This window comes from Nycticebus coucang, chromosome 2 (assembly GCF_027406575.1).
Source record: "Nycticebus coucang isolate mNycCou1 chromosome 2, mNycCou1.pri, whole genome shotgun sequence".
Classification (NCBI taxonomy): Eukaryota; Metazoa; Chordata; class Mammalia; order Primates; family Lorisidae; genus Nycticebus; species Nycticebus coucang.
The window spans coordinates 6,888,528-6,901,963 of NC_069781.1; the positions used below are offsets into that span (position 1 = coordinate 6,888,528).

The window sequence follows — 13,436 nt, forward strand, 5'->3', positions numbered from 1 at the left end:
ACAGCACAGGACACTGGCCTGGGTCAGGTCACATCCACAGCTACCCCCAGGCACTGCTGCTCGTGACCATTAGGCTGGCTTCTGTGAAGACTGACATACAGGACGTGCAGGCCGCATCCAAATGGAACACATAGAACCATCTCCCCAAGCAATCCTCTGTCTCCAGTGCCTAGAGTACCTCAGCATTAGTGAGCTACTGCTATGGAACGCCACAGACTAAGGACTCTTAACGGTATCTGATTAGAAATTCTGAAGAACTGAGTGAAGTTCTCACCATCTCTCCACTTCACAAATAAAGAAGGCTCTGAGAATATGCTGCCCAAGGATCCAGAGCTATCAAATGGGTGACCAAAATGTGGATGCTGGCTAACAGGATGTAAGGGTATATGGCACCCCTCCTGGATGAGGGGCACGAATAACAGAGACGTCACCTAACAAATGCAAATGTAAGCTAATCATCACTGTACCTTCACATGACTCTGAAATAAAACAAAGAACAACCCCCCCAAAATTTGGATGCTGGGACCCCAGATCCTAAGTTCTCGGAGTCTACACTCAGATCCTGTCCTCATAACCAGTGTCTGGGGTCTGGGTCATGGCAGGGCGAGCCAGGCAAGCCACAGCCCTTTACCTGCAACTGCAAAAGCCCCACGGCTCTGAAATAAAAGTTTGTTCATTTCTAATTTGGCGGCAGAACTGAACTCATCCAACTATTTTTATTCCTAGCCTTTCTCTCAGTAAGTGTGACTACTGTTGTATTTAGGTACAGAAATGTGCATATTTCAGGGTGCAGCCCTAGAACTTGGTAGGGGTGTTAAATTCTGGATCTTTCTTTTTTTTGAGACAGAGCCTCAAGCTGTCACCCTGGGTAGAGTGCTGTGGCATCACAGCTCACAGCAACCTCCAACCCCTCCTGGGCTCAAGCGATTCTCCTGATTCCGCCTCCCAAGTAGCTGGGACTACAGGCGCCCGCCACACGCCTGGCTGTTTTTGTTTTTGTTTTTTTTTTTGGCCAGGGCTAGGTTTGAACCCGCCACCTCCGGCATATGGGACCGGCGCCCTACTCCTTGAGCCATAGGCGCTGCCCCGATTTTTTTTTTTTTTTTTTGCAGTTTTTGGCTGGGGCCAGGTTTGAACCTGCCACCTCCGGTATATGGGGCCCGTGTCCTACTCCTTGAGCCATAGGCGCCGCCCCAAAGTGGGTGTTAAATTCTGAAACATGTTCTGGCCCCAAGAGTCTCAGCTGAGGGCTTCTGGTCGTGTAGCGCTCACTCAGTAACAGCCTCTTATATAAAAAATCAGAGAAGGGATATTATTTCAGCTTCATTACAACAGAGAGGCTGGCACTTACCCTTTTCACAGTCTTTAAAAAGTGGTGAGCATATTTACAACCACTCAAATAATGAGGGTTATAGCTCCTGACTCGAGAAGTGCTGTCCTCTGATGTACAAAGTATCCTCATGGAGCTCCACTGTCACAATGGTTGTGGAAAAGTTCATGAGGACCCCTGCCAGGGCACACCTGCCCCCAGTACATGGCCTCAGGCCTGGTTTTAGTACAAGTTCAGAATGTATCTGTCAAATGCAGGAAGGAAGCCTCTCCCAACTGACCGTGGAACCACTTGGGCAGAGGTCTGGGGGGCCGCTCCAGCATCGTGGTGTGCAAAGCCAGCCCAGCCAGGGAGGTCTACTCTGACCAGGCCCCAGAGCAGGAGGCCGGGGACCTGCTACAGGGCGGCCGCTCTTCTCTGCCGCTCTGGGCTCGCATACCTGTAACTGCTTTATGGTCTCCCCTCCTTTGCCGATGACCAGACCCACTTTGGACGCGGGAATGAGAATCTCCTGGATGGTGCTGTTGCCATCTACGTCATTATGAAAGCTCGGTCCGTTCCGACAGCGGTCCACGATCTGCCCCAGGAGCCGTTTGGCTTGTCTTTGGGAGGGAAGAGAACCACAGGAGAATCAGCACCGTAGGAACACTCAGGTGCACCAGGGGAAAACCTGAAGGAGCCGCGGCAGCCCTGCATCCAGCTCCAGCTCCTGCCCCACAGCTCGGGAGGGCTCTGTGCCATCCGCCAAGCTACTAGGCTGGAATTGAAAAGCAACACACACCATGATTCCAGCGTTCCAACACGGAGCCCAGACGAGCAGGCTGCTGCCAGAAACAACCCGATTCAAGTCCGCCTCTGCTCGCGCTTGTGTCTCCACCAAAGTGTTATCTCCAATGAATACCAGCTGCTCTAGTAGCAGGGACCTGAATACCAGCTGCTCTAGTAGCAGGGACCACATTTTACCCCTCGGCACATCTCGCTGTCCTCCAACCCAGCATAAACCTTCTCAGAGAGTATACTCTCAACATAGGTTTGTTAGATATGGGCAGGGAGAGAGCGCCACGAGAAAGAAAGGAAAGAAGCAGGGTTAGTACTTGCCCGGACCCTCCGACCCAGGGTTCTTCTCCAAAGCCAACAACACTGCTCTCTGATTTTTGGGCTAAGGCTGCTAACCACCAGTTTAGTTTCCAGAGGTGGGAAAGGGGGGAGGTGGGTCAGATGTAGCCGTGCACTCACAGACACCTGCATTTCACGTGGCGTGCCACTTGTGCTGAGGGAAACGGCAATGCTGTGACAGGGCAGCCCAGACCACCAAGGTCATCTGTGGGGCTGCCTTCCTTTTCTGCACCAGAATCTCCCCTGGCTGTTACTTTCAGCATTTATTCTCTAAATCACTGCACACAATCTATTTTTTGGTTCCTCTAACAGAGCAGAACTCAGCTACTAAGAGGCTGGCTGCACAGCTCACTGAAGAAACTCAAATTGCTTCCTCCTGATCATAATCTCCCTGTCTCTACCCCTTGAGTGGACACTACGCAGAAATGGGTTAGAAGATTAGGAAGAAAGAAGAGAAAGGTAGAAAACACGTTGTGGCCTTTGCAGACTTGAGTCTTTGCGTACAAAATCAGCTTCGTGTATCTTCTCAGTTACAGCAGCTTTTTAATATTTTGCGTGTGTACTAGATTAACCTGCACTGGAGGAAAAATGCCTTGACTCCAGCAATACCATACAGCTTGCCCTATAATGTACACTCGCCAGTGGTATTTATTCTGGTTCACTGCTTGCAATGTCACAGCAGAAGGAGAGAATTTAAACTCATCTACACTCCCTGAGAAAGGGAAACAATAAAACAACCTTATCTATTGAGCCAGACATAATCTCAGCACCCTGTCCCCAAATGCAAAGCTACTCAGTAGATTGAAAAAGGAAAGTGAGCAGACTCGCAGTCAGTGTGCCCCCTTATCAGGTGGGCTTGCCTCTGAACAAGGCTCTGAGCATGTGTGTACCAGGGGAGAAAAGCAAGGTACTCCGGAGGCTGCGGCGAAGGCCCCAAAGCCAAGACATCTCCTTGCAGGTCCATACAGCCCTCTGAGTGGAACAAAGGCCACGAAGAAAATCTATTCCTTTAGTTCACAAATATCAGAAGGGTAATGGGATCAGCCCCAGGCCAAAGACCTGGTACCAGGATTCTCAGCAGTTCACAAAGTGACAGGCTCACTAATTCAGACCTGCTCAGGTAAAGGAGGTGTTAACCAGGAAGAAGTGAGTTGATTAAAGCACTCAGGCGGATGAATGTACACTCTCAAGACCATGGTTTATGAAGATGTGACAGCTGTGAGAAGTTGTGCAGAGTTTGGGGAAAGGGTGACATCTTGAGCATTTAATGTAACAGCAAGGTCCCCTGGCATAGCAACCTCCCAGGCTGTCCCTGCAGCAGCATCGGCTCGTGTGGCCAGACTGCAGCACACGTCTGCAGTGTTCAGTGATGGTCTTGCCCTTCCAGTTCTCCCCATGTGGGGAAGGAGGAAGAAGAGTGAAAGGAAAAAGTAAATAAAATAAACTTACTCAATACTTTCTGGGGTTCCGGTAAGTACACAGGGCCTCTCTGGAATCCCAGAACTCTCTATAAGAAGAATCAAGAAGACGGGGTGTGTTGGTGAGCACCAGGCGGCCGTGTGCCTCTGCCTCTGTGCACAGACTATCACTCTGGAGCTGGCTCCTACACCAGCCCCAAAGAAGCCCAGCCTCCCAGGAAAAGGCAGTTTGCTTCTGATTGTGGATAGAATATTAAGCTGGGAGCTCCATCCTTGGTTCTCAAAGTAGAAACAAGTCTGACAGAGGAAGCTGGAAGGAGGCCTCAGAGGCCTACGAGCTGGTCCTTACTACCAGGCTCAGCTTCGTTTCTGGTAACTGCTTGAGTTCGTTATCTAGTGCTGTTCTTCCGTTTCTCCATTTATAGTTTACTGGTCATTTGTTTGCACACAAACCGGGTACAATGGTAAGGAATTCAATGATATGCACAGTAGATATTACCAGTTACTGCAGGAATATCCTAAGAGATTGGGGCATCTTATACGGAACTGGTTCTGGGCCATCTGACAAGAAAGGAAAATCTTACTTTCCAACGCTACAATGATGCTTTACTTTCTTCCTAAAAAAAATTTCTTCTTAAAGCCTTTCCTCAAAAAACTGAAGAGAAACAGCTAACAATAGTTACTGCCTTCAAGACACTGTAATAAGGATCTTTCAAAATGATAAACATTTCTCTACTCAAATGTCCTTCAAACCCCTTCCTCCACAACGGAAAGAGGTGAAACTCATATTAGACAATAAAACCAAAAATAAAATAAAAATTGCTCTTCAACTGGTCTTTCTCCATAATGTAGGGTCAAAATGGACTCACCTGGGAAAGGTCCTAATATGGGTTTAACGTGTACTAATTCTGCCAGAACCCCAGATGTGCTCTTCCCACACAGGGAAGGGACGGTCTTATCGATAGGATCTGGCATGCAGTCCCCAGGAGCAGTCCCAAAGCCCTAGACTCCTGCAGGCCCCAGAATGTCTGGCCTAACATTCTGGTGGGAAAGCACAGGTCCTAGAGCAGCAGGTGTTTGGAGAGGCGGCCACAGAACTGCAAGAGGGTCTAACCTAGAAGCCGGCTAGGAGCAGCTAGGAGGCCTTGTTTTTTGGCCTACTTTTACTCTGATCGTTCTGGTTGTCATCTGGGAGTTCAACTCCAGAAGTGCAAAGGAAACACCAATCGCATATACTTACCCAAAGCCCCTAAATTTCTAAGCGAGAAGCAAAGGTACTGGATCTTGGAAATTTTGCAAAATATTTTCTATCAAACTGAGATCTATAAAAAAGATGCCCTTACCTGAAGCAATCTGAATTTTGCAACCAGATTCTGCTTGAATCCGTGAAATCTGCTCACCTCCCCTGCCGATAACTGAAACAAATTGAACGAGGTCAGAACACGCCCCCCCATTCCCTATTTAACCATGCACGAATGGCCTAATGAATTCAAAAAACTATTACACTTGGCTCACAGTACCAAACGCCAAGTTGGCCCGGTGAGCCCATCTCAATTCTCTGAGCACTACAGCAACGAAATTCTACATGCAACACAGTGGCAGGCAGGGATTCCAGCTAAAGTGGGGCGAGGTTGGGGTGGGGGGGGGAGGTGTGTGGGGGTGCCGGTCCACAGCCCAAAGCTCTGGTTTCTCCAGAGCCTGGGGAGAGACTGCAGCAAGTACCGTGTGAAAAGCATTCCACTACAAGGACAAAGCGAGGTTGAAAAGAAAGACAGACAGAAATTAGGGGGCAGCAGACAACGCAGATACTCACTAAAGCCGACCATTTTATCAGGCACTTTGAATTCTTCGGTTATTACGGCCCTAAAAACAAAGAACATTTTGGAAAAAATATAGAACACAGAATTTTGCAGCCACGGTTAAGTTCCCAAACTGCCCTTATTGGCAATGCTGCAAGATAAAAGCTTAAAATAAATCATGCCTCTCTAGTCAACATCCATGACCATCTACAAAGAGTGCCATTTAATGAACCCTCTGGTCAATCACGCCTTGCAGAGATTTAAACCTTCCATCTCTCCTTACGTGAGAGGAAGAAACCTCTGGTTTTTCACTAAACCGTCCACGCCCCTGGTAATCACGCCCCTTTCCCCCACACAGCTCCTGGGTACTGCTTGTTCAGGCCTCTCTAACAAACAGGGCATTAGTCCCGGGATGCGCACAGCTCCTCCACGCCTGGGAGACCTTCAAACTGTTACTAGGGTGCCCTCCCTAGATGAAGAGATACTCAACTTTCTGCAACATTCTTTGTTTCCCAATCTTTTTACTGTTTTCTGGCAGCTCTCAAATTTATCTATGTCTTTTAAGGTAAGATGCCCCAAACGGAACCAGTGTCCAAGAGAGGCCTAATCAGTGTTGACCAGGACAGAATAATTACCTCACTCACTCTGTTAAATGTTAGTCCACCTCTTATGTGCCTTTTTTTTTTTTTTAAACAACCACTGCACTGTCTCTTGAGACAAACCTTCAAATTTGCCATACAGTGTATTGTGGACAATATCCAATTTGCCCAACACCCCAGAAAGCAATTAAATCTAAACATTTACCTTAGGAGGAAGCTAAATGCAAGTAGTTGAAGGAAAAAAAAAAAGGCAAGCATTTTTAAACATCTCTCACACAGCTGGATTTTTACCCATCATGGGAAGGAGTGAATAAATGCACGTTTTTAGGGAAAGTGCAGCACTTAGAAGAAATGCAACAGGGTAAATGGCACTTGCTACACCATCACTGTGATGGCAGCAAACGGTCTCCTCCTGGGGCTCACATCCCCATCCCCAGGCTTCTGCATTAGGAGGGATTCTTGCCACTTGGGATATATGTGGTCTCCCTCAAACCACGTAATTCCCAGCTTCTTTATGGAAACTATGGATGTTGGTGCCAAGCCTTGCTGGCCTAACGCATCCCACAGCAGATGTCAGGCCCGGTCAGGCTGTGCTTCCCGACCTCTGGCGAGGGATGACAACACTCCCGTGTGTAGCCGTGAGATTGCTGCCCACATCTTGTGTAGCACCAGCTGTGCACCCTCAGAAAATATTACTTGGGAGTTGGCTTCAACACTAGTGTAATATAAAATTTCACAAAGCTGGGGCGGTTCCTTGGCCCTCAGGAACAATTTTAGCAGATTCTGAGGAAGAAACATACCAAGACAAATGCTTTGGGATTCCTGGAAGAAAAGGCTCCATTCTAATGCAAGGCTAGAACTTGTCTAATGCACAAAGTATAAACATTTTGAAAAGTAAAATCCTGAGTAATTATGGCTTTCCAGGAAAATCAGCATTTGAGGTTTTTTGTTTTTTTTTTGAAACAGAGTTTTATTTTGTTGCCCTCGGTAGAGTGCCATGGCACCATAGCTCACAGCAACCTCAAACTCCTGGGCTCAAGCAATCCTCTTGCCTCAGCCTTCCAAGTACAGGTGCCCGCTTGTACTCGCAACACCGGGCTATTTTTGGAGACGGGGTCTTGCTCTTGCTCAGGCTGGTCTCCAACTCCTGAGATCAGGAAATTCCTTCTACCCTTGGCCTCCCAGAATGCTGGGATTACAGGCGTGAGCCACCAAGCCCAGCCAAAAATCAGCCTTTAATACTAACAACCACCTCACTTAAATAATTTTAATTAATTAACAAACAAAACAAAGCAAGCAAACAACAGAAATTCAGAATAAGTCTTTTGGGTAACTAATATCTGGTGATTTCTACCAACTCCCTAACATCCATGTAGAACAAAGATGAGAGAATTGTATCACGGGCACTGAAGGTTAGTTAGGGTAACACAGTTACAGATACATTTTACAGCTCAAAATGCCATCTGGAAGAGAAACCATGGTATACAGCTACCTGCATACTTTTTCCTTTTTGAAGGAATACACTGACCACAAATACCCTGTCTTACAGATTGGCCTTGGAAAAGCTCAGAGGTCTTTTATCTCTCAAAATGCTGAACGTTTAACAGAGCTGTGAGCGGAAATGGGGCAGAGAATCAACTGGGCATTTAGCAGAGGTTTTCTGGTAAGTCCCTATCACCGTGGCAGGGGGTGGGACTCAGGCTTCTGTCTCCCTGACCCAAGCACCGGCTACCCACCCACCGGCCATGAGCACCCACAGCATTCCCTTCTGAGAGCCCAGTACAGCACACTTCTGGACATAAAGTGAAGGGACTAAGGATTCATAAAATTTCACATTCTTTCCATTAAATTAAATTACATCTGTAGAAAGAGCAACTTTCCACTTACAAACAATAATGGCTGATCTTTGAACACTTTGTATCAGCTTATCCCTTGAGCTTACACTATCTTAGAAAGGGCTAGCAAAAAACTTGAGTCTTAAAGAAATCTAGCCCATGGTTTTTCACATTCTCCACCTCTGACTTCCTAATACTCTAGTACAGATGGTGGATCAATAAACAATTAGAAATGATCAATAAATAATAAAACATAACCCACTGCTTACCTTTGATGTACCAAGGCCCCTAACTGGTTACCTACTGTGGCAAAGAGAAAAAGAAAAGAAAAATCAAAGCATTAGCACGGATAAACTAACTTCATCCTTATACGAGTTCTTACCATTTCAGGGGGGAAAAAGAAAGGCAGAAAGAAAGCCAACAGTAATTTAGGCTCAGTGGCTGAAATGAATGCGTTATGTGATATGAAACAGGAGGGGACATCTTGATCAACAACGTCTCTAACCCAGTGTCCAGCTGAACGCAGGGTAAGAAATTGATCTGTGGGTCCGCATGCTGAGAGGCCTGGGAGAAAATCCCTCTACCTTCCCACCTCCCTCCTGCTCTGGATCCAAACTCAGTGTGTACATGGAGAGGATTCCTTCTCTCTCTTTTTTTTTTTTTGTACAGACAGAGTCTCACTTTATGGCCCTTGGTAGAGTGCCGTGGCATCATACAGCTCACAGCAACCTCCAACTCCTGGGCTTAAGTGATTCTCTTGCCTCAGCCTCCCGAGTAGCTGGGACTACAGGCGCCTGCCACAACGCCCGGCTACCTTCTCTCTCTTTTAAAAACTAATGAGAAGATGTAACCTCCTTAGAAGCATTGGTAAGGACTGCTCCACGGCAGCTGCAGTCACTCAGAACATGCACATATGTGCCCTGCTGGCCATGAGGGAGGAGATGCCCACCCCCACCCTGCCCCCCGACAAGCACCTCGAGGAGAGGCTCTGGCCTCCTCCTGCCTGGGCCCCCTCACCGACCCCCATGGCAGTCCACACACAGTGGACACTAGGAACCAGCCAGCCTTTCAAGCCCATTTCACAGAGACAACAGTGCCAAACAGCCTCTTATTATTAAAACCGACTCTGTAATCACATTCCCACAAATCCACTTGAGCTACGCTTTTTGTTCCAGTTTCTCCTCTTTCAGCTATTGATGAGTGTCTCCTTCACCAGCCATCAGCAAAAATGATTCTGTGGCGTTTCTCTTTTGGAAAATGCAGCTCAGGAAATACAGTCAGCAGACAATGAAAAAATAAATTTGGAAACATGTTAGAGAGAACAGAATGAACATTATAAGACACTAAAAGCACTCAAAAATAAGTCTTGGGGAAAGTTATTGTAAGGATAGACATGAGATAAGTGGGAACGGATCAATTATATCCACTGTAAGACAAAGAGTGAAAGGGTCTGAAATGCACAAGTCCAACTGCTCTTTTTTCTTTCCAAACTTAGCCCTGTCACACTCTGCCTGGACAGTAAAGAGACAAAGGGAAAGAAACCAGATTATGACATTTAAAAAGAAGGCATAAAGAAACAACACCAGCAAAAAGTAAACGAAGCTACTGAGTCAATACCATATTTCTTGGGATCAATAGCAAGATAATGGTCTGCTGCCAAAATATTGACATTATATATTATTAACCTGCTTATCTCAGATAAGCAGAATAACAAGCGATTGGGATAAGAGAATTGTCTTCATTGACTCTTCAATTTTTCTTTTTGCATATCCAGTTGGAATATAACAAACGCTCCAGCTTGGGATAGGGAGTGTTCATGACTCAAGTTTCACATGAAAACTGGACAACTGCTGGCTCAGGAGAAGAACGTCTACCACCTAAGGCAGCGGGGAGAAAAAGAAGAGACCAGAGGAGAATGGGACGACAGGGTATGCAGGAGTCGGGCTCATTATTCCACCCGAACTCAGCTTCCCTGGTCACTGTCAGCACTTGTCTCGGTGGGGAGAATCCGCTGAAAACCAGGGCTAATGTACCTGGCAATGTCACCAAGAGGAGAGGTGCCTATTCCTCAGCCAAGGCAGCACGGCCAACCAACCTCCTGGCCCATAATGCTGTTTGGTAAGACCATGAAGAAGCCAGAAAAGCCACAGAACTTCATGAGATTCATGAGAACACTTGGAGGGCTCCTGCTCAAAAGCCATTCAGAATTTTGTGCCCATCACAAAATGACATTTCCTTTTTGTTGGCAAAGTACATGCCACAGGTGCCACACACACGACACCATTTCTGCCAGCCACAAATGGAGGTGCTCACGCTGACTGCAGATGAAAGTGCACACACTGTCATCCCACACACAGGTGGGCTGCACAGATGAGAGCCTAGTCACCTGGGAGGTTATCAGCTTCAACTCCAGAGTCAACTCTGAGTTGGTGGATGGGATGCTTTAAGAAGGAACTGTCTCCCTCCTCTATGCAAACGTTGTGGTCCAAGGCTGAAATATGTGATTTAAAGTTTCATTCCCTTCGGAAACATTCCCCTTTGGTGCCTAAAATTGAAAACCAGCAGTTAGAGGGGGGTGCTGGGCACTCACACAGCAAACTGTGAGGCCCAACTCAATCAACAGGACCATCCCTCAGTCTTCACAGCGAGGAGCAGCACATTCAGAAGGCAAATGGGAACAGCCACCACACTCACTGGACTGGAACTAGTCATTTTACTGCACCAATGAAAAAAAATGCTGCCTAAAATCAGCTCAACTTCCATAAATGGCGCACCCCAGTCAACAATGCTGCTTCTTGCCGCCAAAGTTCCCCTCAGCTCAATCCCAGCACACACGGGACGCTCCCATTTATCTTGCACTCCGTAGAATGGGAAGCCACCCAGATACATACGGGAACACAAACTTCTCCCAGAAAAGAAGGGATCTACAATAGAAGAAATTCTTTCTGAAGGGCAATACTCTGCCAATTTCAAGAACTACCTTTTTTTTTTTTTTTTTAGCTGGGGCTAGGTTTGAACCCGCCACCTCTGGCATATGGGACTGGTGCCCTACTCCTTGAGCCACAGGCGCCGCCCTCAAGAACTATCTTAAAAAAGTGGTCAGAACATTTTTTTCCTGTTAAGAGAGGAAGAGAAAAAAAGACTTCATGGGCGGCGCCTGTGGCTCAGTGAGTAGGGCGCCAGCCCCATATGCTGAGGGTGGCGGGTTCAAACCCAGCCCCGGCCAAACTGCAACCAAAAAATAGCCGGGCGTTGTGGTGGGCGCCTGTAGTCCCAGCTGCTCGGGAGGCTGAGGCAAGAGAATCGCGTAAGCCCAAGAGTTAAGAGGTTGCTGTGAGCCGTGTGACGCCACGGCACTCTACACCAGGGCGGTACAGTGAGACTCTGTCTCTACAAAAAAAAAAAAAAAAAAAAAGAAAAAAAGACTTCATTTTTCTCCCCCCAAAGAAATGCTAACGAATCATAACTGGGAAACATAGCCAACTTTGTAATGCGCCTCAGCTTCGGTAGTTACACCACTCCCCGAAAGCCCAAGGAACCAAAGCACCAAGTCCCCCCCCCCAGCAGCTCAGCCCACATAGGCTGGCCCCACAGAGCAGCAGGCCAGAGGCAGGTGTGCCAGCCAGTCAGGAGGGAAATGTCTTTCCTCTCAGCCCCTTCCTTGGATTTCCGGTCTCTTCCGACGCTGACCAATGCCTTTCCAAGCCCCAGCTCAGGTCAGTAACACTGTGGGGATTCAAAGTGTTTTCAAAAAGCTTCTCAGGACAGTACAAAGGCTTCCTGTGTTTTAGGCATAACTCTTACTCCAGGGCCACAAAATTCTGATATCCTGAGTTCTGCTGAAAGGCCCCTGCTAAATAATATGTTATTAATTTTGCAAATTACTACTGTTTTTAAAGTGAGAGCAAATTCAAGTTTATCTCCATAATGTCACTCTTACATGTGGTCTCCAGCATGCTTTTCTGAGTAGAGAAGAATACAACCACCAGTGACCGCAGCTGCTTTTCTAGGTGTCTCACCTGCACAAACCCACCCAATCCCATGAGCCCTGCCCAAGAGGCAGACGCTGTACAGTCCCCGCCGGGACACCACCAGGCCCACTGTACTGCAGAGGAGGGGCCAGGCCAGCCCCAGACAATGCCCGGGCAGGGGTGGTGCTCACGGGAGCTCGACTCTATCGTGTTTCCCTGTCTTTTATCTTGAGGGCTTCAACACCATCACTGTGGTATTAATGCTTTTGGTAGTTCTTCACCAAGCACGCCAGTGTGTTCTGGGTGCTGAACACCCTGCTAGGTCCTGAGGATAAAATGGTAAACAAGGTAACCTTTGCTCTCAAGGAACCTCGAGTCTAGCTGGGAAAGCAAACTCATGAGGAGCCTAAAGCAGCCTCCGGGGATGCAGATCTGCACCCTCTTCCCCACGTACAAGTGCCTGCCCACGGCCTGACCCAAGGAACAAAGGAGTGACGTTAAGAGGAAAAAAACAGGGCGACACCTGTGGCTCAAAGGAGTAGAGCACCAGCCCCATATGCCAGAGGTGGCCAGTCCAAACCCAGCCCCGGCCAAAAACTGCTTAAAAAAAGAAAGGAAAAAAATAACTCTGATTCTGTAGTTACAGCACTAAGCTTTATTTTCATTTAAGCCAGTGGTTATGAAGTCAATGGGATCACAACCAGTTTTTCTAAAAATAAAGTAGAAAACAGAATGTAGCATATATAATAAGGGCATATATTCCATAAACTTTTATTTCAGTTAGATGTGTTTTAATACAGCTGTATTAACTAGTCCTGAAGAAAATATATTTCTCACACTGTAAGTGGCATTTCAAAACATTTTAAAAGGACTTGACATGGGCGGCACCTGTGGCTCAGTGAGTAGGGCGCTGGCCCCACATACCGAGGGTGGCGGGTTCAAACCCGGCCCCGGCCAAACTGCAACAAAAAAATAGGCATTGTGGCGGGCACCTGTAGTCCCAAGCTATTTGGGAGGCTGAGGCAAGAAGATCGCCTAAACCCAGGAGTTAGAGGTTGCTGTGAGCTGTGATGGCACAGCACTCTACTGAGGGTCACAAAATGAGAGACTGTCTCAAAAAAAAAAAAAAGGAAAGAAAAAAACTTGACATAACCTTTATGATAATCTTATAAGGTAGGTATTACTGGCCCCCATTTTACAGGTGAAGAAACAGAGGCTCAGAGATATTAAGCAACCTGCTTCAGAGTCACACAGCTAACAACTGGCAAAGCTGGGATTCAAACTCTGACATCATTATAGATTGTGAGACAAAGACCCAGGTTCGAGTCTTCTTTTGTCACCTCCTAGGCATCTGGCATTCATCAATCT

The 13,436-nt window shown here is 47.2% G+C and overlaps 1 protein-coding gene across 2 annotated transcripts in view; it reads right to left on the reverse strand.

Annotated features, from left to right (window-relative positions):
* Positions 1-13,436, reverse strand: part of FUBP3 (far upstream element binding protein 3) — a 65,919-nt gene that overhangs the window by 22,569 nt on the left and 29,914 nt on the right. The window contains exons 3-7 of one of the 2 annotated variants that reach the window (XM_053559614.1): positions 8,367-8,397; positions 5,678-5,727; positions 5,208-5,279; positions 3,896-3,953; positions 1,770-1,932 (exon numbers count right to left, since the gene is read on the reverse strand). In XM_053559614.1, the coding sequence (XP_053415589.1) occupies positions 1,770-1,932; positions 3,896-3,953; positions 5,208-5,279; positions 5,678-5,727; positions 8,367-8,397 (374 nt within the window). Of the gene's footprint in view, positions 1-1,769; positions 1,933-3,895; positions 3,954-5,207; positions 5,280-5,677; positions 5,728-8,366; positions 8,401-13,436 lie in introns of both variants that reach the window. The other variant, XM_053559611.1, reaches the window with a different exon arrangement.